The sequence below is a fragment of the Balaenoptera ricei genome, chromosome 1 (assembly GCF_028023285.1).
Source record: "Balaenoptera ricei isolate mBalRic1 chromosome 1, mBalRic1.hap2, whole genome shotgun sequence".
In the NCBI taxonomy this organism is placed as follows: Eukaryota; Metazoa; Chordata; class Mammalia; order Artiodactyla; family Balaenopteridae; genus Balaenoptera; species Balaenoptera ricei.
In genome coordinates this window covers 18,200,278-18,227,794 of record NC_082639.1, presented here as the reverse complement: position 1 = coordinate 18,227,794, position 27,517 = coordinate 18,200,278, and the positions used below count along the sequence as shown (strand labels likewise).

General features: G+C 46.7%; 2 protein-coding genes across 3 annotated transcripts in view; both read left to right on the top strand.

Moving 5' to 3' along the window:
• TCEA3 (transcription elongation factor A3) overlaps nt 1-9,651 on the top strand; it is a 36,250-nt gene extending 26,599 nt beyond the window's left edge. The window contains exons 9-11 of the mRNA XM_059915908.1: nt 4,343-4,489; nt 6,143-6,214; nt 8,450-9,651. Of these exons, the coding sequence (XP_059771891.1) occupies nt 4,343-4,489; nt 6,143-6,214; nt 8,450-8,458 (228 nt within the window). The 3' untranslated portion in view covers nt 8,459-9,651. The remainder of the gene's footprint in view (nt 1-4,342; nt 4,490-6,142; nt 6,215-8,449) is intronic.
• Nucleotides 9,652-17,227: 7,576 nt separating this feature from the next.
• Nucleotides 17,228-26,209, top strand: ZNF436 (zinc finger protein 436). Of its 2 annotated transcripts, none has more exons than XM_059915889.1 (3): nt 17,228-17,720; nt 19,884-20,010; nt 22,459-26,209. In XM_059915889.1, the coding sequence occupies exons 2-3, from the start codon at nt 19,905-19,907 to the stop codon at nt 23,709-23,711; spliced, it is 1,359 nt and encodes a 452-aa protein (XP_059771872.1). In that variant the 5' UTR covers nt 17,228-17,720; nt 19,884-19,904; the 3' UTR covers nt 23,712-26,209. The 2 variants fall into 2 exon arrangements, with proteins under 2 accessions (XP_059771872.1, XP_059771867.1); XM_059915884.1 differs by lacking the exon at nt 17,228-17,720 and adding an exon at nt 18,208-19,078.
• Nucleotides 26,210-27,517: the final 1,308 nt, after the last annotated feature.

Genomic DNA, 27,517 nt, shown 5'->3' with positions numbered 1-27,517 from the left:
TCATCACAGTGCTATCAAAGAGGAAATATTATCCCCATTTTGTGGATGAGAAAACTGAGGCCACCCTCAACTCATAAGTGATGATGAGGATTTGATCCCAGATCTGTTTATTTCAGAGTCTCTATCTTGGAAAGACCTTTGTACACCCTCAGGTATGAGTGGCTCTTTGCTGCCAGAGCTAACTCAGTGGATTCCCCGCAAGCACGTGGCAATGGCACTGCTAAAGCGCTACTGGATCCAAGCGGCCCAGAGAAGGGGAGGGGAAATGCACTGACGTCCTGGAGTCTGGGTGTGCCTTGGGGTGTCTGGGAACCCTCTGAAACTATTGTCAAGAGTGTGCCTCTGTGTGTTTATGGTGTGCGTGATGTGTATGTATGTGTGGTTTGTGTGATGTAGTGTATGTGTGTGTGGTGTGTGTGGTTAGTGTGTGGTGTATGCAGGTGTGTGGTGTGTGTGTTATGTAATGTGTACGTGTACATTTTTCTGAGAAGAGGGTTTGCTGCTTTCCTCAAATACCCAAAATTTTACAAAGAGCCCTGGCTTTAGGATAAAATGGGGAACTTTGCACAGGTGGACAGGGATATCTTTTGGCTTAATCTAAAATATATGCTCTTTTTAGGCAAATAACAACATATACCCAGAGTTACAAATTGCAACTTGACTTAACAGAGTATTATCCTTCCCTGTGAGGTGAAGCTGTGACTTTGATGGGAACCCAGCCTGCATTTCCTTCTCTCTGTCCCTCACTCTGTGGCTCTGGGGTCCCTCTGCTTCTCTTTGTGTGTGTGTCGTGGGAATGCTATCAAGAGACTGTCTTACAGGCAGTTCCAGAAACATTGGGAAACCAGGGCCCGGAGAACCAAGAGCAAGGTGTAGGCACAGGTGTGAGCCAAACCCAGCAAGTTCCCAGAAGCTGGAGGCCAGAAGAGAGCTGGGTGACTGAATTAGGACAAAGACAGGCCCCAGAAGTCTCAGCAAAGGAACCGGCCAAGTCTGGCCCCATCCAAGGACTATTCACTAGAACAGGGCAAGAGAATTGGGTGATCAACCCAGGCCCAAGAAGAGGCTGACCAGGCCAAGGGCAGCAAGCCAGGACTGCATCATGCCCTCCACAGGGACTGCCAGTGCCAGCCGCTGAGGAGCCCCCTGCCCGCAACCCAGGCAACGGAGGCCCAGGAGCCCTCCTTCCTGGGGTCAACTTTTGCTCTAGGCAGGAAGTTTTTATACGAGATAGAGGATCGGACTTCCCTGGTGGTCCAGTGGTTAAGACTCCGTGCTCCCAATGCAGGGGGCCCACGTTCGATCCCTGGTCAGGGAACTAGATCCCGCATGCTGCAACTAAAAGATCCCGCATGTTGCAGCCAAATAAATAAATAAATAAAATTCTTAAAAAAAAAAAAGAAAGAAATATAGGACCATTTTTGCTCCAGGAAGAAAAATAACAGGGACTTCCCTGGTGGTCCAGTGGTAAAGAATCCGCCTTCCAATGCAGGGGGTGCAGGTTCGATCCCTGGTCAGGGAACTAAGATTCCACATGCTGCAGAGCAGCTAAGCCCATGCGCCACAACTACTGAGCCCGCATGCCACAACTAGAGAGAAGCCCGCGCACCACAACTAGAGAGGAGCCCACGCACCGCAACGAGTGCAAGATCCCACGTGCCGCAACGAAGATCCCGTGTGCCACAACGAAGACCCGACACAGCCAAATAAATAAATATTTAAAAAAAGAAAAAAGAAAAATAACAGCTTGGGGTTGGGCTGCCTGCTATGCTGTGGCTCAGAGGCCAGGGGCTCCCGTCAGGCAGAGCCTGGGGCAGCCGATGCCTGTGTGAGTGAGTGGACATCCCTCTCTGCCTCCTGTGTCTCCCTAACTCCCTTTTTATGTCTCTTTCCTGGTCCACCTGATTCCCTCATTCTTCCTCCTTCTCTCTTTTTCTCTCAAACCCAGATGATTCAAAGAATGGGGCAGATTCTGAGATACCCATTAGAGCTGTTGAGTGGACATACTGGCAGCCCACAAGGAGAGGGGTTTTGTTCCCAGCGTCAAAGCCAGTGTCTGGTGTGTCATAAGTACTCAACAAATATTTAGCAAATTCACATTGTACATGACGTGAAGATCCAGTGTCATCTCTACACTTATTTTCCTCATTTTCGACCTTATTTTCTATATTACTGTACTGACCCCATGTGTCTTTGATGCTGCCTCCTAAATGAGGCAGGAAGAGATAGGTAAATGGATTGGTAAGTGGATAGAGTTTTCCTGATCTCTATTTCTTTTTTCTTTTTTTTTTTTTTTTAATTGAAGCATAGTCGATTTCCTGTTCTCTATTTCTTAGCTGGCACAGTCTGACCCACAGCCACATCTCCCACACTCCTCACCTTGACCCACACTGAGTACCCTTCCCCAAACATGTTATTCTTGTCCTCTGATCTCTGGCATCTATTATTCTCTTGTGCCATCCCCCTCAGGAAGTCCTGCTTATCTTTCAAGACTGGGGAAGGTGTCAGCTTCTTTAATGAGCCTCCCTGCCCCCAGGCAGTTAGCCACCATATGGGCTTTCCCTACACTTTGTATACCTTTGCTTTAGTACCTCCTACACTATCTTGCAATCTTGTTCAAATGCTTGGCTGTTCTACTAGATTAGCATTACCTGGGGACAGGAACCAAATCAGGTCTGAATCCTTAGGGCTTAGAGGCAGTGGTGGGCTGGAGCCAGCTCCTACCAGCTCAAGAGAGATGATTATGTGTAGCTCTTCCCAACTCTGCATTCAGTTGTATCACATAGTAGCTTGAAAATGGCCATGGTGGGAGTGTTTACACCATGGAAATCGTACATGCTACAAATTAGCCACCCCTGCAGCCAAAGGCATTCAAGAAATTGACATCCAATACATTTTGAATGAATAAATGTATTATGCTCTGGAAAGTCCCCCAACATTAAAGTTAGCTGCTTTTTGCTTATATGGCCTGGGGTTGACTTGTTTTTGTATATACCCCTGCCATTGGTTAGGACCTAGTCCTTGAATTTGACACAGTAGGACATTCGTGTGTACTAGGATAACTTGGGGGCACTAATAAAAATGCATATTCCTGGACCTGCCCTTAGGGTTTTGGATTCATAGGAAAATGCATTTTGTCAAGAAACCCAAGTGGTTATAATGTAGCAGTCAGCATACTAAATTCGTTTGACCTTTGTACCAACTCTGTTCTACACAGTTTAAGGGGTCATGCCAGATGGCAATAATTAAAATGTTTAGCCAGTGCCAAATCATCTTTTAAAAAAAAAAAGTTTTTTTGTTTCGTTTTTTTTTGACCATGCCTCGTGGCTTGCGGGATCTTAGTTCCCTGATCCGGGATTGAACCCAGGCCGCAGCAGTGAAAGCACTGAATCCTAACCAGTAGACCACCAGGGAACAACCCAAATCTTCTTTTAACATTAGCTTCGGGACTTCCCCAGCGGTCCAGTGGCTGGGACTTTGCCTTCCAGTGCAAGGGGTGCGTGTTCCATCCCTGGCTGGGGAGCTGGGATCCCCCATGCCTCTCGGCCGAAAAACCAAAGCATAGAAGAGGAGGCAGTGTTGTGACAGATTGAATAAAGACTTTAGAAATGGTCCACATCAAAAAAATCTTAAAAAGGAAAAAAATTAGCTTCAGCCATCTTCCTCCCCCAAAACCAACACTAACTAGAGCTCTCTCCGGTTTGAGTGTCTCCCTCTCTGCTCTCTTCTGGAAGAAGTTCAAGGCAAGTCCAATGGCCAGGGGAGGGACAGAAAAGGGGAAGACCTGAATAATGCAGACACTAAGTGCCTACAGTGAGCTGACGAGAGACAGGAGGCTCTGTTCTGTAGGAACTTATAGAAAAAGATATTCCATGATGCAATCACAGGTGAGCAGTTAGTTGTGTGAACCCAGGAGCTTCAGGTCCTGCTTGGGTGGGGGTAACAGCAGTAAGTCATGAATAGTCGAGACCAAGGTTCCCACCAGGCAGAATGGCCTGGCCGGGCAGGGATCCCAGCTCAGACGGGCAGTGGGTCAAGTCCAGACTGGAAGGACAAGGGGAACATCATAGATCAGGTGGTCAGTAATGAAGTCAGCTTATGCAGGAAGGTACACAAGAGTACCTGAGGCAATGTACACAAGAGTGTTGATCCTGGGGGGAGCTATTTGCCTTGTACTCTCCTATATGTGCCCTACTGTACTTGGCCCAGTTGGAGCACCCAGGTTTGACCTTCCACCCAAAGGCAGAATGGGGACTCTTCTGATAAAGCCTTTTCCCAGCTGGGACAGGGCCAGGGCTCCTGGGGCTCCCTGGCCCTGAAGGGCAGACTCATTTCTCGCCAGGAAATGGCCAGTGATGAGCTGAGGGAGTTGAGGAATGCCATGACTCAAGAGGCCATCCGAGAGCACCAGATGGCCAAGACAGGCGGCACCACCACCGACCTCTTCCAGTGCAGCAAATGCAAGAAGAAAAACTGCACCTATAACCAGGTATGGGGTGGGGGAGGGGCCAGGGGGGGAGGAGGCGACAGGGGCCAGGAGGAGCTTAGGGAGAAGCCAGCGGGGAGAAAAGGCTAAAACTCTGGGCTGCAGAGAGAAGGGCAAGTCTTGGTACACCAACATGATACATCTGTGGCTTCTAGAAAAGATACACGCAGAAGCACCCAGATCTGAGTCTGTGAGGCTTGGCCAGCGTGTTCTGGCCTTCCCTGAAGCAAGAATAAGAGGGACCAGACTCACAGGGCACAGAACAACTGTAGAGTCACAGATGGTTGGAAGGGAACTTAGCAATAAAAACTCTGCTCCCTCACTTTACACACAGGGAAGCCGAGGTCCAGACGGGGACAAGTTTTGCGGCTTTGTCTAAAGTGGCAAAGACAGTGGCAGAGATGTTAATAAACCCAGATCCAGACCTTTCTGCCTACAATACAGCCAACTTGGTAGTAAAGCCTAAGGGATTTAGCCCCGAGTCGTAAGGGTGAAGACCACTGCCCTGGCATGGGGAGCCGTGGGAGGCTGTGGAGGCCTCTTCTCTGAGACTTAAAAGCTGTTTCTGGGTTGTACGCGTTATGCCCTTGGGGCACCAATATTCTTGGATTCTAATTGGTGCTTTGTCACTCTAGAACTCTATTCATTCCCCCATCTGCTCTCAAGCAAGATTTATCAGAGCACCTTGCCCTTGGGGATCTGTGGCTACAGCAGAAATAGTGAGCCTTGCCTTTCAGGAGTCCCTCGGAGAATTCTAGTTCAGGAATCTGGAGGTGTGTGTGCAAGTTCCTGCTCCCTTCCAAGCACGTTTCCCTGTGGAATGACATGCCTCCTGTGCATCGCCTCCCACCAGAAGTCAAATGCCCATTCGCAAAGTTCTCTCTCCACAGAGAGACCCCAGTGGTATCCTTCCTCAGGTGTCATTGCTCTGCAGTGACAAGGCTGTGCTAGGCTGTGTCCTCCTGGCCCACTGCTGGACTCACCCATTAGCAGGGGGACTTCCCCCCACTCCACAGACTCCAGCTGACATGTTCATAGCTGAGTGTCCACAAAGCAACAACTTGCTACATGTCATGGCCGTCCAGGGTTGGCTGCAGAAAATCAGAACAGCAATTGTTAAATCTGGAAATACCAGGGATTTGCTGTGGGAAACCTGGTTTCTGCACCTGAATGGTCTGGTTAAGGGGATGAGAAACTAGAAAACAATATTAAATATCCCCAATGATCTTCAAATCCCTTTTCCTCTCTGGGTCTCAGTTCTTCCACCTGTAAAATAAAGAACAAACTGGATGATCCCTAAGGGTGCTTCCAGCTCACTCAGTTCTGATCAGAGAGGTACATCCAATAGGATGTGTTCATTTTTCCTGTAGGAGATGAGTCTTGAAGCAAGAGAAGACAGATCAGTTCAGAAGAATCAACAACAAGACTGAGAGTGCAAAGGTCAGGTTGAGCCAGGGAGATACTGGAAGTGAGCTGATGGAAAACATATGAATACACAATGGAATTCTTAGTGATAAGGGAATTGCCAAAGTGGAGTGGGAGTAATGGTGCCAACCTCTGGGATTTGGACCTACTTCTACAGACAGTGGGAGCCATAGCAGGTCCTAGAGCAGGAAAGTGACTTCATGAGTGGTCCCTGCTCTCTTTTTCTCTCAGGTGCAGACACGCAGTGCTGATGAGCCCATGACTACCTTTGTCTTATGCAATGAATGTGGCAATCGCTGGAAGGTCTGTATGTCTGTATCTTTCTTCATTCCCTGTCATCCACAGATGCTGCCCACATAAGGAGTAGGATGCCCACAGCCCAAAAGGGGCCTCATGGGGGGCTTGCCAGCCTCCACAGAGCAGGCCTGCAGAGCTGGAGATAGTGGTGGGTTGTTTTGGGGAGGTGGGGACAGTGTACATGTGTATGTGCATGTTTTTTTTTTTGGAAAGCACCCAGCTGGGGTGGGGACAGCAGCCCGCATTTTATCACAGGAAGGGCAAGTCTGTCATTTGAACACAGATGGAATCAGCCTCCTGAGATCCACAGAGGGGAGGAAAAACAATAGCACTCTGCATTTGGACAACGCCTCTCTGCAAAGTGCTTCCACAGATGGTTCCTTTGAACCTGGTCACAGCCAGGGATGAGGAGACAGCGTTGCCCCCAGATGCTCCCAGGTCATCCTCCCCTCCTAAAGCAGCTCTGGAAAAGCCTTACATTACCCAAGGCTGTAACCCAGGTGGGCCCCAGCTCCTGCAAGGGCAGCGGTTTTGTTTTCAGGCACGGGAGCCAAGCAAAGACTCCTCTCAGAGTGCTCCTTCCTGCCTCGTCTTCTGAAACAACTGAGTGTGGTCACATGATTAATGTCCGTCTACAGTACCATCTGACTTGCATGTGTACTGTGTAATGTCTGGGCCACCGGGCAGGCTGCAGGTGCTCCTAAAATTGTAAGGTACTTAGCAAGGACTGAGCATGGGACTGGGAGTCGGGAGCCCTGGTTTCAGGTCTCCGCTCTGCCCTACTCGCTGCGTGATCCTGAGCGTGTCACTCACCTCCCATGGTTGATGTGACGATTATTACATATGCACACACACTTTGCAACAACTAAGAGAAATGTTCCTTTATAATATTACTCTTATTTTCAGATAAGGAAATTGAGCTACTGAAATGGTTAACAAGCATAAAGTCGCAGAGTTTCGAGCACTGAAAGACAGTACTCCAAATTCCTGATTGATTGAGTTTTCTACAACTTTATGTAGGGCCTCAACAGCCATGGGGCCTCATAAGAACTGCCATGTATTTTAGGGTAAAAGTCAGACAATTATGTATTTTTCTTTTATTCACTTATTGAGCATTTAGGGATGGGGCCAGTATAATGGCCTACTGGTTTAGAGCATGGGCTTTGGTATCAGGCTCAAATCCTAGCTTTATGACTTACAAGGTGACTTTGCTAAGTGACCTGAACTCTCTAGGTCTGGATTTCCTCATCTATAAAATAAGGGTAGGAATACTTAGCCCACAGAGTTGTTTTGAGGATTGAGAAGGTAATACACATAAAGAATTAACAGGGCCTCTGATAGCTCATGTGGTGTCTTTGTCAAATTAGAAAGAAGTGTCCTTGCCTCCAGGTAGACACAGCCCTGCACCAGGGTACAGAGCTTGGCAAAGAGCAGGGGCTGAGTTTCAGCCCCAACCTGCCCCTTTGGCCAAGCTCTCTTGTGCAGTGAACAACCTGTACAGCCATACAAAAAAGCCCTGAGCACATACGTGCCTGGTACATAGAAACCACCATTCTTATTATTCTGAGTTTGTTACCTATTAGTATTATGGGAGCTTCGGCAAGTCATTTAACCTGGCTGAACTGCTTCTTTACCTGTGAAAATGGAAGAGATATGATAGTGCCTATCTCACAGGGTGACTGTGAGGATGAAATGAGTTAATATACGTTAATACTGCCTAGCCCAGAGTAAGTGCTCAACAAATTGTAGCTATTGTGTTACTATTGGGCAAAGGACATTCTACATGCTCCAGACCCAGCTCCTCCTCCCTGATTCCTGGAGAGAAACTGGAATTTGCAAGTTGGAGAGGCAGGTCCCACTAGAGGTGGCCGCTACATGGCTTCTGACAAAATTTTCAGGTAGTGTCCATTGCCATGTGGGAGACCTAAATTCTAACCAAGCTATTAGTAATAATCACGGTGTTATTTCTGACCATAAATTGAGAGCCTACTGCATGTCCGCCATCGAATCTCCATTCATTACTTGATATGCTTTTCTGCATTGATCGGCATTATGATCCCATTATGCAGATGAGTGATTTGTTCGGGGTCACACTGCTAATAATAGCAGAGCTGGGATCTGGACTCTGGTCCGTGTGGCTCCAGACCCCACCTTCCTTTTCATGTCCCTCCACCTGCCTCTAGCCTCCTTGAGTCACGGCAAAGAAAGTTCTAAAACATTGTTGCCTTTTTGGTTTTGTAGTTCTGCTGATAGAACCACCAGCCAGAATTTCAGTGAACAAGGTGAGGAAGAACAAAGAGAAAGCACTAAGCCATCGTAACTGGAGAAAAATAAAAATTAAAATGAAGAAAAGAACTTAACTCTGAATGGGGCATTAGGGATCAGAGGGAGAATGCTTTTACAACTTAATAATCAGTTATTAATAGTGATTGACTAATAGGGGGAGGCTAATTGGGGTACAATGCTTAGTCCGTGTTGACAGACCTCTTGTAGAAACTCAGAGCCTCAGAGCTGAGGTGCCGTATCTTTGACAGTGACTGGCAGACCTTTGCTTTGAGTCCCTTCCTTCACATCTGAACCTCTCGGCCTTTTCTGAGTTGAAAACTACCAGACCGACTCAAATCTTACCCAGCCCACCATGAATCACACGTGCAGAACAGTTGGCACATGGTTTGGCTTAGGCAGATATGACTTCCACATCATGTAGAAAGATTTCTTCCCCACTCATCTCTTCCCAGACTCTCTGCTATTCCCTGTTCCTAGCTTGTTTGGGGGCCTTTGAGGACTCCAGACCTGGTCCCTCTAGGCAGGGGACACATCGTCTTGAGCTGAGGGTTTCTGAGTGAAGAGTACAGTGGTGCCCGAGTTTTGTGGCCCCTGGGAGGTCCTGAGCCTTGGAACCCATCCAGACCCAGGCAATGCGTTCCTCACAGCTCTACTGTGGCCCCAGCTACAGAGGAATTCTGCAGGGCACAAGGGCCCTTGTTGTGTTTCTCCCGTGATGAAATTGGCTTGCTTTTTAAGCTGATAGGAATTTTAGGCAAATCTGGAACCGTCTGGAAAAGCCTTGGGGGCAGGTCTGGTGGGTCTGTCCTGGGTCTCAGTCTCTGACTGTCCCTGGCCTTCCAGCAGCCCCAGGCTGAGACTCCTGGACTGTGTTTTCTAAAATAATTAATGCGTAGGAGCTTGTGAACTCCTGGGAGCTTGGGCAAGTCACTTAACCTCTCTGAGCCATTTCCTTACCCATTAAAAATGGGAGTGGTACTAGTGCCTGCTTCATAGAGTTTCCATCTGCCTTGGTTCACACTTAGGGTAGCTGTTGGGGTAACTTCAGCCCAAGTTTCTTATGTGCCCTGGCGGAATTGGTTATCACCTTCCTCCTTCCACCCAAGTGCCTCCTTCTGTAGATGAAGCCTGTAAATAAACTGTGTACAGAAACCTGCCACCATCTCCAGCTTCTCAGCAGTCAGATTTGGGGTGGGTCCTTTGGAAGGACTGAAAATCCTCTCACAGGAGATACAATACACGCAGCTCATAAATGGCAGATCCAGGACGGAAACCCAGGTCTCCTGCTTCCTGTCATTGTGCTCTGTGCTATGAGAGATCCAGGGCCATACGCAGTGCTCGGCCCCTACCTTCCAGGAGCTCCCAGCCTGGCAGGGGAAGAAGCCACAGGCACAGACTTCCACACCAGATGGGGTGTGATAAATGCCTGAGGTATGAATATTACCCACAGAAGTGTAGAAGGATGTTGCTTAGATACCAAGGTGCTTCTTAAACTGTAATATAGGTGGGAATCCCCTGGGGATCATGTTAAAATGCAGATTCTGATTCAGTGGGTCTGGGGTGGGGCCTGAGATTTTCTTCTTTTCTAACGAGCTCCCAGGTGATGCCAACGCTGCTGGTCCACAGACCACACTGGAGTAGTACTGGTTGAGATATCCAGATTTTTCTCTGCATTATCTAATCCTCCATCCAAACGTCTAGAAGTCAAAAGCAGAACAAAATAGCAACCACTATTAATATAATAATATCAATAAATGTTACTTTTGGGCTTTTTAAAGATGGCACCCTGGGGCGATCTTCAATAGTCACGGTCTAAATGTCCGTTGCGCTCCCGGTGTCACTAGGATTTACAGCATAGGAAAAAATACAAAACTGAATCTCTACCCTCAATAACCTTACCGTTTACAAAGGAGATGAGTCAGATTAAACAGCAGGAGAACAAGTCGGCTCCAGTTCGCACATCTATACAGTACACATCTACATTCGCAAAAGGACACAGAAAAGCATGAATAGGCCTCAGACTGTGTTCATCAGCAGGCGTCAATACCCTGCCCGCTGGTCTTCCTGTGTCCACCCAAGACCCCCTCCAGTTCATGCTCTCCACTGCGCTGACCAGAATAGGCTTTTCAAAATTGCAAGTCTGATCATGTTACAGCCCCTGCCCCCCCATTCCACCACCCCCATTTGCAACCTTCCATTTTTTCCCACGACTCTTGGCAGGGCCTATAAGGCCCTGCAGGGCTGGCCTCTGCCTCTCCCCGACACTCTGTGCTCCAGCCGCACTGGCCGTGCTGTGCTCCTCCTCGTCACACAGGCTTTGCACATGCTGTCGGCCAGAATACATGGTTTAACCCCATCGCCTCCCTAATATCAAAGATGAAGAGAAAAAAAAAAAAAAAGATGAAGAGGGTGCGAGCTTCAAGGGAGTTAGCGTTAACTCTACCTCCCTGAAAGGCTTCCTAGGGGGAGGGAGATTGCTGCTACCTTACAGGAGGAAAAAGACAACATTAGGTGAAACAGAGAAGCAACGTGGTTGGGATGGAGGAAAGAAGGTCTCACCAGGAATGTTAGGGCCAAATGACCTTGAAAACCAGAGTCAAGATCCTATGACCAGTTTAGAAGAGGATTTCAAATGTTACAGAAACCTGAAATACTACAGACAAGTCTTTCTTAGTAGTCTCATCCAGACTACCAAATTTCTGTCTTTAGTTCTGAGGTTTTTTTTTTTTTGAGCTTGAGACTTAAGTCACCAAGTGCCTATGTGGATATCTACTCCAAGTACCCCACGGCCCTCTCAATACAATTAATCACAAACTGAATTCACATCTTCTCTTTCTTAAATCCCCTCTTCTTTTCTATTTGTCAACTAGTTCATTACTTAGAACCATCTTTGACCCTTTCCCCTTGCCCTCTTCATTTTATCAGTTCTACAGTCTCTCCCTTACCCAATCCTTCTCTCCATTGCCATCACCATCAACATTTTCTCTCAGGTCTTCTTTTTTCTCCAGCTGATGCCAAGGCCTTCTACTGGTCTCCCAACTCAAAACACTCCCTACCGGGACTTCCCTGGCAGTCCAGTGGTTAAGACGCTGCGCTTCCAATGCAGGGGGCACAGGTTCCATCCCTGGTCTCGGAACTAAGATACCACATGCCGCGTGGTGCAGCCAAAAAAACAAAAACAAATAAACAAGCAAACAAAAAACAGTCCCTACCTTACCTGCATGAGCCATGCATGGCTCTGAGCATCATTCCCCCAATCATTTTCAGTGGATTTTCACCAGCTGTACTTGGTCTGACTTTCAAAGCTCCCTTCCATCTGCCCGTCTTTAGTGATTTATCTTCCACCCCTGCTGCCCCTTATGCTCCAGCCTAAGGGAGGTATTTGTCCTGTTCTTGAAAACCTGATGGACCTTCCCAACTGTGACTGCCTATTCCGATTCCCCCTCCTCCACCCCAGTCCAAATCTTACCCATTCTTCAAGGCTCACCTCAGATACATGTCTTCTACGAAGTCTTCTCTGATCCCCTGGCCACAAGAGATGGTTCCTCAGAACTCCCACAGCACTGTGAAATGCCAATAATTACAGTGCATTCTACCATGATGATGATAATTTCTTTGTATGACAGTGTCAATAATATCTATTAAGGGGACTTCCCTGGTAGTCCAGTGGGTAAGACTCCACACTCCCAATGCAGGGGGCCTGGGTTCCATCCCTGGTCGGGGAACTAGATCCCACATGGATGTTGCAACTAAGAGTCCGCATGCCGCAACTAAAGATCCCACATGCTGCAGTGAAGATCCCACGTGCTGCAACGAAGACCTGGCACAGCGCAGCCAAAATAAATAAATAAATATTAATTTAAAAAAATAATATCTATTAATTTTTGAGCATTTACTAGCTGGGTATCTTGGGCACATTATGTAAATTCATGCCTTTGTCTTTCATCTATAAAATGATGGTAATAATAGCATCTAGCTCATAGGGCTGTTGTGAGGATTCATTAGAATTATACCTGACACAAAGTACCTGATTAGTGAACATTAGCTATTGCTATGAGTATAGGGGTACTTTATATTGTCTCAACTAATCCTCAGACCCCCTGAACTAGGTTCTTTTTAAAAAAATTTGTGGGTTGAGAACTGGTGAGTTTTAGATTAAATGAACTTGTGTGCAAAAAAAAATTGTGGGAGGGCTTCCCTGGTGGCGCAGTGGTTAAGAATCCGCCTGCCAATGCAGGCACACAGGTTCAGCCGTGGTCCGGGAAGATCCCACACGCCACAGAGCAACTAAGCCCATGTGCCACAACTACTGAGCCTGCACTCTAGAGCCCGTGAGCCACAACTACTGAGCCCACGTGATACAACTACTGAAGCCCACGTGCCTAGAGCCCATGCTCCACAACAAGAAAAGCCACCGCAATGAGAAGCCCACGCACCGCAACAAAGAGTAGCCCCTGCTCACCGCAACTAGAGAAAGTCCGCGCGCAGCAACAAAGACCCAATACAGCCAAAAATAAATAAATAAAATAAATTTATTAAAAAAATAAAATAAGGGCTTCCCTGGTGGCGCAGTGGTTGAGAATCTGCCTGCCAATGCAGGGGACACGGGTTCGAGCCCTGGTCTGGGAAGATCCCACATGCCGCGGAGCAACTGGGCCCGTGAGCCACAACTACTGAGCCTGCGCGTCTGGAGCCTGTGCTCCGCAACGAGAGGCCGCGACAGTGAGAGGCCTGCGCACCGCAATGAAGAGTGGCCCCCGCTCGCCGCAACTGGAGAAAGCCCTCGCACAGAAGCGAAGACCCAACACAGCCAAAAATAAATAAATAAATAAATAAATTTATAAATTTATTTTAAAAAATAAATAAATAAATAAAAATAAAAATAAAATAAAATAAATTTTTTAAATTGTGAGAAAATATACATAACAAAAAATTTACCATCTTAACCATTTTTAAGTGTACATAAAGTCCAGTAGTGTTAAGTACATTCACATCGTTGTGCAGCCAATCTCCAGGAACTCTTTTCATTTCGCAAAACTGAACTTCTGGGGCTTCCCTGGTGGAGCAGTGGTTAACACTCCGCGTTCCCAATGTAGGGGGCCCGGGTTCGATCCCTGGTCAGGGAACTAGATCCCACATGCATGCCACAACTAACAGTTCCCATGCCACAACTAAGGAGCCGGTGAGCCAGAACTAAGGAGTCCACCTGCTGCATCTAAGACCCAGCACAACCAAATAAATAAATAAAATGTAACCAAATAAATAAGTAAATAAAATAAATATTTTAAAAAAACCCCTGAACTTCTATTCCTATTAAACAATTCCCCATTTCCCCCTTCCCCCGCCCCTGGCAAGCACTATTTTACTTTCTGTCTCTATGAACTGTATTATTATATTCTTTTTACAAACCAAAAAAACCGAGGCTCAGAGAGTAATTTGCTTCTATGAGACAGAATCTGGACTTGAACCTGGGCCCCCGTTCATGCTCTGAGTCACTTTGAAATATGATTTCACCTCACAGATGGGAGGTGAAAAATCATCTGTGATGCGTTTTACCTCTCCTACAACCATGATGGCCACTGTGTGACAAGGCCCTCCTCTGTGCCCGTGCATTTTACATTTTGCAGCCATTCTCACATTTAATCCTCACAGCAGCCCTGCGGTCACTGTGAGGGGCAGTATCCTATCTCCCAGCACAGTGCCAGTACAGGACAGAGACAGTAAACGTGTTCAGTGAATATAGGCCTATTTGATGCCTTTAAATGGGTTAAACAATACTAAATAAGTTTGTTGTACATTTTTAATGCAATTGTTTACATTACTTGAAAATGTTGACTCTCTAAGGAGAAAACCAGCTGAAATGCATGAGGTCATAAAGAGCTTCCCGATCCTCGCCACTCCCCTCTCCTCCTGCAGAGTCAATCTGCTCTTCTCACCCCAGGCCACCCCCCCAATCTGCACTTCATCACCAGCATTGCTGATCCACAGCCAAAGCCAGAGACAAACAGGCAGGCAGGCAAAGGGACATAAGAGGCTGTCCCTGCTCTGCTTCCTCCCCCTGCCTCTCCACCCCCATACTCTTCCTCTAACCATACCCAATCCTGACCATTCTGGAACGCGCTCTGTCCTTTCACGCCTCCGTGACTTTGCACATGCTGTTCTCGAAGCCTGGAATGCTTTCCCTCCCCTCGTTCTCCACCTCCGAGACTCCTACAGTCTTTGCAAGCCAGCTCCGAAGTCACCTCCCGTGTGAAGACTCCTCCCCTACCCGCCCCCCAGCTGTGAGCCCGCCCCTCCTCGAAGCCCAGTAGCTGGCTCCTCCAAATGCTCTAGCAGTTGGACTGCAATGACTGTTTGTAAGTCAGGATGTCCCCAGCTCCTTGTGCTGAGATGAGGCTTCATCTCTGCTCTGAGCAGGGATAAAGAGAAGCCCGGATCACTGATTTTTTTTTCAATGTTCTTGGTATATTTGAAAATGAAGAGATAACAAAACAAGATCTCAAATATTGAGGCATATTTTTCAATGTCTAGCAAATTAATGCTTCCAATACAAAAAATTATAATTGTGCTGCTCACAAGATAATTATAGGATTTATTAAAATATAATAATTTATAGTGCTCCCCAGGCACAGTGGTCTGTTAATAAGAAACAAGCTTCAGGATATACAAGGAGGCTCTTTTTTTTTTTTTTTTTTGGCTGCGTTGGGTCTTGGGTCTTCGTTGCTGCGCACGGGCTTTCTCTAGTTGTGGCGAGCAGGGGTCTACTCTTTGTTGTGGTGCGCAGGCTTCTCATTGAGATGGCTCCTCTTGTTGCAGAGCATGGGCTCTAGGTGCACAGGCTTCAGTAGTTGCAGCATGCGGGCTCAGTAGTTGTGGCTCACGGGCTCTAGAGCGCAGGCTCAGTGGTTGTGGCACACGGGCTTAGTTGCTCCGCGGCATGTGGGATCTTCCTGGACCAGGGCTCGAACCCGTGTCCCCTGCATTGCAGGCGAATTCTTAAACACTGCGCCACCAGGGAGGTCCCAAGGAGGCTCTTTGATCAAATTGGTCAGTGGATCTGACATAATGTAAAACCCCATTTGCAGATAAAGTCAAAAGCCTAAATTGGAGACCCTGATGAAATGGTACTCCTGGCCCCTTTCCCCAGTGGTAGGCTGTGCTGCTGCCTCTACACACAGTAGGTGCGCATTGTTTGCTGAATAATGGTAACAAACACAGCTTTCCAAGTTGGTTATTGAAAACCCACACACAATAAGTATTCCTGGGAAACAATGAAGTCCTGAACAATGGGGCAGGAAGCCACCTCCTCCTCCAGTGACCCCCAACTCTCAAGAGTCCAGCTGAAGGCTGCAACAGGAAACCCCTCACCCACTGTCTTTCCTCCCTCTCTTCCCCACTCAGGGGCCACCCCCACCCAGGGGCACCAAATGCACTCATGCTTTCCATCCGCTCTCAGCCCCTCTTCTCCTCTAGCCTCTGGAGGGTCCCAGGTGAAGAAAGAGAAAAGCACTTACTCACAGAAGGAGGCAAGCAGCCAAGCTGGGCTTGGAGAGTCGTCCTGCCCCCAGGCAGGCCTGAGGAATAAAAGGAATGGCGAGAGGACAAAGAAGGACTTAAAGCTCTGGAACAAGGGGAAAGAAAAGGCCTAACAAAGTTTACAAAGCAATCTGTCAGAGAAGGGATGAAAAGGGAGCCCCACTGAGCTGAGGGGCTCAGGCACTCACCTCACCTTCGGCCCAGTTAGAAACCTGCAATTACTTGGCCAAAGTCTGAACCAATCTCCCTCTTCCTTGTCCCGGAGGTTTCCCTGGGAGTGCAAGGCCTCACCTTGCTGGGTTTTTGGCAGCCCCAAATACCTCTGCTCTACTCGGCTCAATACACCAGTTCTCTTGAACCCAACTAACTGGCTCAACTTCCTCTGGATTTTCAGCAGAAACACTATGGATAATACAGTCATCAGCAGATCCTCAAAGCTATCCAGCTACTCTGACTGCCCAGATGTTCTGAGCCAGTGAAAATATCCACAGGCCTTTCTGAAACTCTCTCCTGCCACCAAAGGCAGGATTAATAATAATACCAACTATCATCTGAGTGCTCACTCTGTGTCGAATGCTTTAAGTCATCTCACTTACTGCTCACCACCACCTTAGGTACGATTACCCAATTTCACAGAAAGGGAAATAGGCCTGGAGAGACTAAATGTCTTTCCAAGGGATACACAGCCTGGATTCCAACCCAGGTCTGTCTGACCTTGGTGCCCACACACTTCCCACTCAGGACACTGCCTCTTGGGGACCCTCTGCGATTCTATTTTTTGTGGTTCCCATATTAATTTTAGATGGGGTAGGATGGTACAATTCTGTGGTATCTAAAAAAATTCCTTGCCTCACAGTTGGGAGTGAGAAGAGGAGCGGGAGTGGGAGAGTCTGCCTCATGGCTGGGTAGGGTCTTAGTTCTTTTTAGACACTTGAGTAATTTAACCATAAATAACTGGGCACTGGGAACAGGACACTCACTAATAAAAGCATAGCCTAGAGTCACGTTTGAAAAAAAAATTTCAAGTCACTTAGTGGGTGGACATAGCTGCAAAACAAAAGAAAAGCCCCTTTCCCAGCCCAGGCAGAGAAGTCTCCTGTACGGTTAGAGACAACAGGCTTCTGGGCACGTAGCCAAGGTTCTGGGGATATTTATAACTTGAAGAGGGTGGGAGTCCCTAATAAGCTGCTATATTCTTTTTCCATCACTTCCCTCTCCAAGGCTACAGCGAGCTCAGAGCTCTTCCCCACGCAGAATGCCTGCTTTCCCTAGTGCTCGGCTTCCATTGTCTAATTTTCTCATCCTGGCTGGGGAAAGGGAAGGCTGCAAGTCCTTCTGTTCGGAAGAACTCCAGTTGAATGTAGCTTAGCTGCTGGTGGTGTTTCTTGGCTAGCTGCTGTGGTCTCAGGAATCTGCCTATGAGCCTGTGGTTTCTCTGAGCTGTCTGAGAGTCTGAGGTCTCGAGAATCTGTGAGTCTTTGGGATCCGCCTACGATCTCTGGGCTTTGCCTGCACGTCTACGGATTCGAGGTCTACCTGCAGATCTGAGATAGACAGGATCTGCCAGTGACCCCCAGAATCTTTCCGAACGTCTGTAGTCTCAGAGAACCCTGCCTGCGGATTTGAAATCTGTTTGAGGCCTCTTGGATCTTGGAGCCGGCGACCTAGCGGATCTTTTGCGGGCCAGGAGGTAGGTCTGTTCGTTCCCAGTTCGGGTTTTCGGCTTCCCACCTTCAGCCGGTCAGGGACTGCTAACAACCTAAGGGTCCACCGGGCGTGGGCCGTTATAGAGGCCCACGATCCCATCGATGCGGGAGGCCGCCAGGAACCCTTTTAGCAGGCAAGCCCTCAGGGATGATAAAGACGGTCCTTCCCAACCCTGGGATCTGGCTCGCTCCACCTTACGCGCCCCTATACTCCACCCTCGCTTCTGATTTCCCTCCGGCTTTTGCGTCCCCTCCGCTAAGCGCAACTCAGCCTGCCCCTCAAGGAGCGCCCTCTTTAGAAGGACGCCCCTACAGGGTTAACAGCGATGGAGCCGGGACACAAGCCTGGCCCAGCCGCGGACCACACTTGCTGGCGGACGGGCGGCGCGTTGCCCCCTAGGAATTGTAGTCTGCGTAGCAGTGTGAGAATGCCGCAGTCGCTGCTGGGTGATGTAGTGCGTGGGTGGAGCTCAAAGTTCCAGCGCGGCCGCTGAGTCTCCCCTGGGGAGTGGGCGGCTGCTGCTTTCCTCTCAGGCCCAGGATGTCAAATGAGAGCTAATCCCAGCTGAACTCAACACAGGCCAGCGCCTAAATTAGGCTCGACGTCGCAGTTAAGGTCCGACTCAAGATAAGCTTCTAGGGACGTGAGGAGAAGCAAGGCAACCTCCCTGGCTTAATCCGGCTGTGGTCTCCAAGAGAGGAGAGCGGAAGATACTCCGCCCTGGCTAGGAGGACGCGCTTTTTTCTTCACCCTTTTGTTCTTTTCCCTCCGTGGCTTTTGGCCTCTGACTGGCCTTTGTACGCCCGAATGGAACTCCAACTCCCGACAGGCCACGGGGGCGGGCGCAGGCGTGATAAAGGTGCTCGGCCGTGCTACAAGAGGCGGGCCTCGTATTCGCTTCGCTCGCTGATTGGCTGAGGCAGCTGCCGGAAAGGGCCCAGCCTCGACATGGAAGAGCAGAGGCGTTCTGTGGGCTGGGCTGAGAGCCTCCTCCCTGAGACAGCCTCGGCTTGACCCCCGGCCCGGGAGGGACCGAGCCAGGGGGCTGTCTTAGTAATTCCGGGAGCCTCCACCCCTTGGTGGTGGAGACACGGAGGGCGGGTCGCGCTCGAGGGTCAGGGAGGAGAGTGACCCGGCCCGGATTCAGGGCCCTCCCCAGTCGCCTGGCGGCCAGAACTCCAGCCCCGGGGAGTGGGCAGGGCCTGTTTCTGTGCCTCACGCCCTGCTTTTCGCCTCCTTTAGCGCTGTCTGCTAGCTGCTTTTCCTGCTCTCTCTCTCTCTCCTGGGAGGCGAATCCTTGAGCCCGAGATGGCAGCCACCCTGCTCATGGCTGGGTCCCAGGTAAGCCGGGGGTGGCTTCTCGGACCCTGCCTGTGCTTACCCACGTCGTCCCTGCGTTTCTTTGCTCCGCGAATCTCTGTGGGAAATTCCCTGAGATTAGTAATTCGCTTGCTTCGGTATTCTGCCTCCAGAGACCCAGTATCAGGACAGTATAGACACAAACAAGCATTTATTGAACACCTGCTGTTTGCCTTTAAATACTGGGGAGACAAAAGATGCATGAGGCATGCCCTCCTTGCCTGCTCACAATCAGTAGGAAGACAGATGCATCCGGTTAACCATGAAACTACATGATAAGAGCACTATTTTCTGTAGGAGCAACATGCTGTGGGAACCAAGAAGTGGGAGTATTAATTCTCTCTGAGGTGTGGGAGGGAGGGAGGGAGGAGTGGAGCAGAGCAGCGAGATGGGGCGCATTGAAGAACAGTCGGTGCTGGAACAGGGCCTTAAGGAACAGTAGGATTTCACTACCCTGAGAAAGATATTCCAAGAAAATAGGAACATTGTGGGTAAAGGTATGGAATGATGTAGGTGCTAGTTGTATTTTGAGAAAACTACTACTAGAGGGTAAGGTTTGGAGTAGGGCAGGGATATCTGGCCATGGGACCAAAGCAATCAGCTCATAAATTGCTCTCTCCTTTACCACATCTCTTTGTTGCTTGTTTATTTCTCGCTTGGACTCTGCATATCAGACCTAATACCTTTTGCCTCCTCAACAATTCTAGCCATGTCTCTAATTTCGAGAAGAAAAACTGGTACTAACCTCCTAGATACCAAGTATTGAGGAAGCAATGTGTGATTTCAGGCACCTGTGACATTTGAAGATATGGCCATGTATCTCACCCGGGAAGAATGGAGACCTCTGGACCCTACACAAAGGGACCTTTACAGGGATGTTATGCAGGAGAATTATGGCAATGTTGTCTCATTAGGTAAGGATTCTCTGTCTTTCTCCACCCCACGTTTTTGAGACTGTCAAAAATGCCTTAGCTCTTTCAACACAACCTAGTTAGTTGATTCTTAAAGCACTTAATTGGATTTTGGCTTGAGTTGAGTCCTCAGGCAGATCTTTGAATGCGGGAATATCAAGGTCATATGGTCTAAAATGAAAGATCGTTCCTGCACATCTTAGAAACACTCAGATTTCTTGCGCCCTGAGTCATTTGCCATTCTCCAGCCTGTCTGTACAGATCACTGACCAAACAGGTCTGACATAATGGTGCTTGCCAGGATATAAATGCCCCTGTAAATGGTGCTTTTACTAGAAGATAAAGGGGTTCTGACCCAGGTTCATGGGAAGGCAAAAGCCACCTTTTTGTGTTTGCTTTGGCTTCAGAGCTGTAGCTTTGCCTCAGGTCCTTTATTTATCCAGAGCAGGTACTTGTCTAGAGACGTTTCAGAGTTGATCATAGATTTTGAGTGTGTCAGATGATGTTGTTGCAGAAGAATCCTGAACTAAATGAGATCACAGATTCTATTAGAGAGGGAAGCTAATTTTTTTGGTGGTCTGCAAACCTGTCTTTTCTCTTAGATATCCTTTGGTCTGGGTGTAACTAGAATAAACAGGGTATTCTTGAGCTGAAAGTCTTTTGACTCACTTTGTCTCCTGTTAGGACTTGACAGAAGTTAGCAATCATGTATGGTTGACTAGGTCATCTGCCATTCATTAGGATTATTCCTTTTTATGAAATCTTTATTCCTATAGCTTTTAACAAACAAAAGGCAAACTGTGAAGGGTTTCCTTTTTAAATTGGGCTCTCTCTGATGTCCCAACTTTCTTGGATCCTTCCTTTCAAAATGCAACCAGAAGTGAAGTTATCTACCTAGATCTATTGTAGTCAGTAACCCAAATATTCCACTCAATCTAACAAAAGCAAGAAATGAGAATCTTAAAGAAATGTGAATTTATATGTCAGTGGTCCAGCCCAAGGAGCACATTTTGGAAGGATGGAAGCATGGAAACACACACACACACACACACACACAAATGTTTCTTGCCCATATAAGTTTGGGAGTGGGTTAGATAACGTTTACAAGACTTCTTTACCTCAAGACTCTTCAGAACCTTTAATGTGATATCAGGCATTTTGAATTTCTAAGAAGATGATGTTGTACGCACCACTTACCAAACTGATTTATCCCTGGACCCTTTTCTCCCAGCATACCTAGTAATCTCTTTCTGAAGAGTGTACCAAGAAACACAACTTGGAAAAAGCAGTGTCTGGTAGAAGGTTTCTTGTAGACAGTGACTTTGTATATTTTGATTTTCATTTAAAGTCTTTACCTAGTCAATGCCAAGAATATTCTGAGCCAGGCATCTTTTTTGCCTTCTCCAACCTTCCCACCTCTATTTTCATTAAAAGGCCACTGAGGGAATTCCTTGGCGGTCCCGTGGTTAGGACTCCTTAATTTCACTGCGCTGGGCCTGGGTTTGATCCCTGGTGGAGCTCCCCGCAAGCCACATAGCGCGGCCAAAAAAAAAAAAAAAAGCCACTGAAAAGTAGCAAGTAACATTTGGCAGTCATTTTTCCTGTCAACTGAGACCTGATACAGATTGATAAAAATTTGTTTTTCTCCATGCTAACCCAGTAGGTTCTTAGTAAATATTATATAACGGTAATGAAGAAGGCTTGACAAGTTAAGAACATACACATACACGCACATTCATTCACATATAAAATATCTAGGCTCTTGGCTTTTAGAAATTCTAATTTAGAGTTTTATGTTTTCTGTTTATGGTTTTCTTCTTTTGAAACACCAGGAACACATACAATATTCATAAGGAACCATTAACTGTAGTGATATAGAGCATGAACTTTTATCAGACAGAACTGGATTTGAATCTTAGCTTCACCATTTACTACTGTATGACCTTTTGCGAGTCACTTCTGTGGGCCTTGAATCTCTCATTCATAAAGTAGAAATCATCATAATGCCTGGCTCTCAGGGTGGCTGAGGTAATTCACATAAAGAACTTAGCACGGGCTTCCCTGGTGGTGCAGTGGTTGAGAATCTGCCTGCTAATGCAGGGGACACGGGTTCGAGCCCTGGTCTGGGAAGATCCCACATGCCGCGGAACAGCTAGGCCTGTGAGCCACAACTGCTGAGCCTGCGCGTCTGGAGCCTGTGCTCCGCAACAAGAGAGGCCACGATAGTGAGAGGCCCGCGCACCGCGATGAAGAGTGGCCCCCGCTCGCCGCAACTAGAGAAAGCCCTCGCACAGAAAGAAAGACCCAACACAGCCAAAAATAAATATAAAAATATATATATATAAAAGTCCTTTAAAAAAAAAAAAAAAAAAGAACTTAGCACAGTGCCCAGCACACAGTAGATAATTTTTGTGTGTGTTTACCAGTATTATTCTTCACCTTTTATTACAGATTTTGAAATCAGGAGTGAAAACGAGGTGAATCCAAAGCAAGAGATTAGTGAAGATGTGGAATTTGGGACTGCATCTGAAAGACCTGTTGGGAATACTGAGGACAGTCCTGAAAGCGAAGAGGCCTTTGAAAACAGGGATAGATCAGAAAGACAATGGGGAGATCTAACAGCAGAAGAGTGGGTAAGCTATCCTCTCCAACAAGTCACCGATCTGCTTGTCCACAAAGAAGTCCATACAAGCATCCGATATCATATATGTTCTCATTGTGGAAAGGCCTTTAGTCAGATCGCAGACCTTAATCGACATCAGAAAACCCACACCGGTGACAGACCCTATAAGTGTTATGAATGTGGAAAGGGCTTCAGTCGGAGTTCCCACCTTATTCAGCATCAAAGAACACACACTGGAGAGAGGCCCTATGACTGTAATGAGTGTGGGAAAAGTTTTGGAAGAAGCTCTCACCTCATTCAGCATCAGACAATCCACACTGGAGAAAAGCCCCACAAATGTAACGAGTGTGGAAAAAGTTTCTGCCGGCTCTCTCACCTAATCCAGCACCAAAGGACCCACAGTGGGGAAAAACCCTATGAGTGTGAGGAGTGTGGGAAAAGCTTCAGCCGGAGCTCTCACCTAGCTCAGCACCAGAGGACCCACACAGGTGAGAAGCCTTACGAATGTAATGAATGTGGGCGAGGCTTCAGTGAGAGATCTGATCTGATCAAACACTATCGTGTCCACACGGGGGAAAGGCCCTACAAGTGTGATGAGTGTGGGAAGAATTTCAGTCAGAACTCCGACCTTGTGCGCCATCGCAGAGCCCACACAGGGGAAAAGCCGTACCACTGTAATGAATGTGGGGAGAATTTCAGCCGCATCTCACACTTGGTTCAGCACCAGAGAACCCATACTGGGGAAAAGCCATATGAATGTAACGCCTGTGGGAAAAGCTTCAGCCGGAGCTCTCATCTTATCACACACCAGAAAATTCACACTGGAGAGAAGCCCTATGAGTGCAACGAATGTTGGCGAAGCTTTGGTGAAAGGTCAGACCTAATTAAACACCAGAGAACCCACACAGGAGAGAAACCCTATGAGTGTGTGCAGTGTGGAAAAGGTTTCACCCAGAGCTCCAACCTCATCACACATCAAAGAGTTCATACGGGAGAGAAGCCTTATGAATGTACCGAATGTGAGAAGAGTTTCAGCCGGAGCTCAGCTCTCATTAAACATAAGAGAGTTCACACTGACTAAGTCCTGAAATTACGACTGAGAAATGAGTCATTTGAAGGTACAATTTTATTTGATATCAAAGAGCTCTCTCAAGACTGAGCTGCTTTTACTGTACTGAATTTCCTTGTTGTGGGCCACAGTTTAAAACATCGAAGAAGACAAGCCACTTGAAATTCTGATCCATGGCTTTGGGAATGGTATTCCTTCCTCCAAAATAGTGATTTTTATTCACCCAGTATTAATGAATTATTTCATCAAAATCAGCCCCACAAGTAACTGGAAATCTGAAGACCAGGTGCTAAATGCTGGTAAATGCTCAGGCCTGGAAATGGAGTAAATCTTTAAAAGTAATTTCTCCTGTCCTTGGCCCAAAGAACTATGCTAGGGGAAATATTGACCTGTGATAGGGTTGTCACAGCTGCTTTGGTAAAAGACAACCAGAGACTTTGCCTGAATTGCCACACCTATTCACTCACCATAGTAGCTGGGCACACACATCTTCCCTTCAAAGGGCTTTCTCCTTGAGTTGCTCATGCATTTGTATCTTTCTGTCTTCCTAAGAGCAGGATTCTGCATGATGAAGGCAATGATCATAACTTTTTGCCTCATTGTTTATAATTAACTTTTTTAAAGCTTTCATGATTGTGAAAGCTAACTGAAGATACAGATTGAAAGGAAAAATGAGACACAGGTTTGGGGACCAAGGACTCATCAACAGTGGTGACTTTAGCAAGAGATGCCCACTGTTATTGCCATTAATCAGAATTTATTAATTTTCTTTGGGGATCACTGTAGGGAATATTGTAGGGAAAATATCTTCAAGGAAAGATAGGACCATAAGTGATGGTGGAGTGTAAGGAACAAGTGGAATTGACCACTTCAGGGAAGGAAACGGAGTCCCTTCCCAAGGAACACAGGTCATTTCTCTGTTCTTTCCCCTCTACCCTTTAAGATCAATTCTCCCTATACTGCTAACTCTAGGATTTGATAAGGGCCACGTCCCAGTGTTTATCTTAGCTTGCATAAGGGCATGTGTATGTACATGTAAAATGTGTATTCCTGTTGTTTTTCCAATAGCAGAAACTGAATTCACACTGAATTAGCATGTTCTTGGGTGATATTGATCATGTGACAGAACTACAGACATAACTCCAATGTGAGAAATGTCCTTTCATTCTTTATGAAAAAAAATTGAAACACTAGTGCTCTAATGTGTACTCTCCTGTAAGATCTGTCTTTGTACAGAACCAAGCACTTGTTTATATGTATCAGTCAGTTGGAGATTATTACCAGACAAATAGGTTGATTGTCCTGTTCTCAGACTGAATTATCTTCTCTTTGGCCTAGTCACAGGGAATTAATAAAACTAGATAGGAATGTATTTCCATTCTCCCAGCCTACAGATTTAAGTGGTTAATATAAGAGTTGACCCAATTTAAGCCCAGTAGTGTCAGTTCTCCTTATCTCAGCCCAAATAGGAATTAAGAAATATCCCAAATGTTGATGCTTATCCAAGCATTTGGGGGTGGGAGTGGGAGGGAACTGATGCCCAGGAGATGGGACTAGAGTGAGGAATATATATTTTTTGAGCCTGCCCCATGTTTTTTCTACTGTATTGTGAGTGTTGTAACATTTGAAAAACTTTTGCCATAGCTCTTTGGGACTTGGCGTTAAAGGAGCCAGTGGTCTCCCTTGGGTAGTGTACTATAGTGATTTATTATGACCCACAACCATGTGGGTCTGCATCCCTTGCAAATGACACAACCTCAGAAGTAACAATGAAAAAACACTCCACCAAGTAGGTGTCTTTATGTTGTCACTCTTATTTAAATACAAACTCGGGCAGGGAGCATATTTTTTGTTCTATACAATATCTAGCTGACTTTGGGTATTCATATTTTAATTGTTGAATGACTTACATGTTCTTGATGACTAAACTCAAATGTCTTTTTCCCATATCAGTGTTGCTGGTGGTTTTAATGAATATCAAAGTTCTCCTGTTGTTTCTGTGAGCCACTAGGGGCATCAGCTTCGGAGTGGCTGTAGAAGAAGACAGCATCTCCATGACCTAACTATTTCACCCCCTTTTCCTTCCCTACTCCCCTGCCCCACCCCCAAGCTGTTCCTTCTGCTGCTTTTGGCTTCTGAGTGCCCCAGCCATCTCTCCAGACATGTACACTTCAGTTGGGAAGTTAAAAGGGCAAGGGCCGGACCAGCTCTGTCTCCTCTCTTCCTGCCAATTGTTGCCCATTTGCTGTGTTGAACTCTGTGTAAAGTTATGCCTCAGTCTCTCTTTGCTAAAGCTTTCTGCATGCCTTCTGCTCCCAAGTCTCTGGCTGCTTCTGCACACACCCTGAACACATTGTGCCTGTTTTCTATGGTTGTGGAGAGTGAGTGAACACGTAAGTATGTACAGCAGTTTTCCTTATGGTATTGGTCACAGTTTTCTTGTGTCTATCTATATCTGTATTATTCTAACAATATCCTGTAATTAAAAGTATAATTTTTAAAATCAAAAAGCTGAGAATTATTTTAGTAATCCAGCACCAATTCATAAAACGGCTTTTCATCAGGTTTATTAAAATTGGGCACAATTGTTTTTATATTGATGCATTTGTACAGATGTTCTTGTGGGAATTTGGGAATACTGTGTCTTCACATATTGGTGAGCCCTCTGGATATTGCCATATTTTGGCAAGTGCAAAAACCTGGACAGTTCCCTATGAAGATTAGGCTGGTGGCAAAGCAACATGGAAATATTTGATATGGGTAACTCATTAGCTTTGGCGAAGGGAAACAGAAGCAAAAAAAAAAAAAAAAATCCTAACGGAAAAATGAGAGGAAGCCATATTGCTTTAAGGAGATATTTTTGAGTATCTGTTAAGGAAACTAAAACAATTTCTATTAAATTAGTATTAGGATCCTAGAACAGAGATACGTCTTAGAAGCAAAGGCTCTATATTCATGAAATGATTGTGCAGTCTGCCTAAGGCAGTGATTATGTTCTACTAGGGTGTGGCCATTATTTTCAAATTACTTACACGTAATTTTATCTTACGAAACATTTTTTTAAATGGAAGGCCAGTCTAGGCAGAGGTAGGAAGTGGAAGTGCTTTAAATCGGGGAAAAATACAAATACGAAAGAAAAGTTTTAATTAGCCCTATGGCCAAGACTGGAAAAAGAAAGATTTTATCAAACCTTTTTTTTTTTTTTGGCTGCACCTCATGGCTTGCGGGATCTTAGTTCCCGGACCAGGGATCGAACCCGTGCCCTTGGCAGTGAAAGCATGGAGTCCTAACCACTGGACCTCCAGGGAGTTCCTGTAAACATTTTTTAAAACTCCTTTTCTCCTTTCTACATGTTCAGCATTTTTTATTACTGGGTAGGAAAGTTTAAGGAAAATGCTGGAGAAATTCACCTGGAACCTTTCCTTCAGGGCATTTAACATGTTAATGTTTCGCCATTATTATAGTAGAGGCAGATTTCCTTCTTTGAATTTTCTCTAGGAGGCTAGCCCTTTGTTATGGCTGTGCTTCCAGCCCATTAGGACCCCACTGAGTCTACTGAAATGATAATTTGTTAAATGGTTCCCTAGTGTTTCAAAGGTTAGTGTTCCTGCTGAAAAAGGAGTTCCTATGCCGTGGGAGAAACGCACCTCTTTGAAGCATTGGTTAGATACCTAACTCTGTAATGGAGTAGCCGACTGGGACCTGCTTATCTATAGGAGACTTCAAGATGAAAAGTTGTTAGTGTGGGACTTCCCTGGTGGTCCGGTGGTTAAGACTTTGCCTTCCAATGCAGGGGGTGTGGGCCCGAGCCCTGGTCG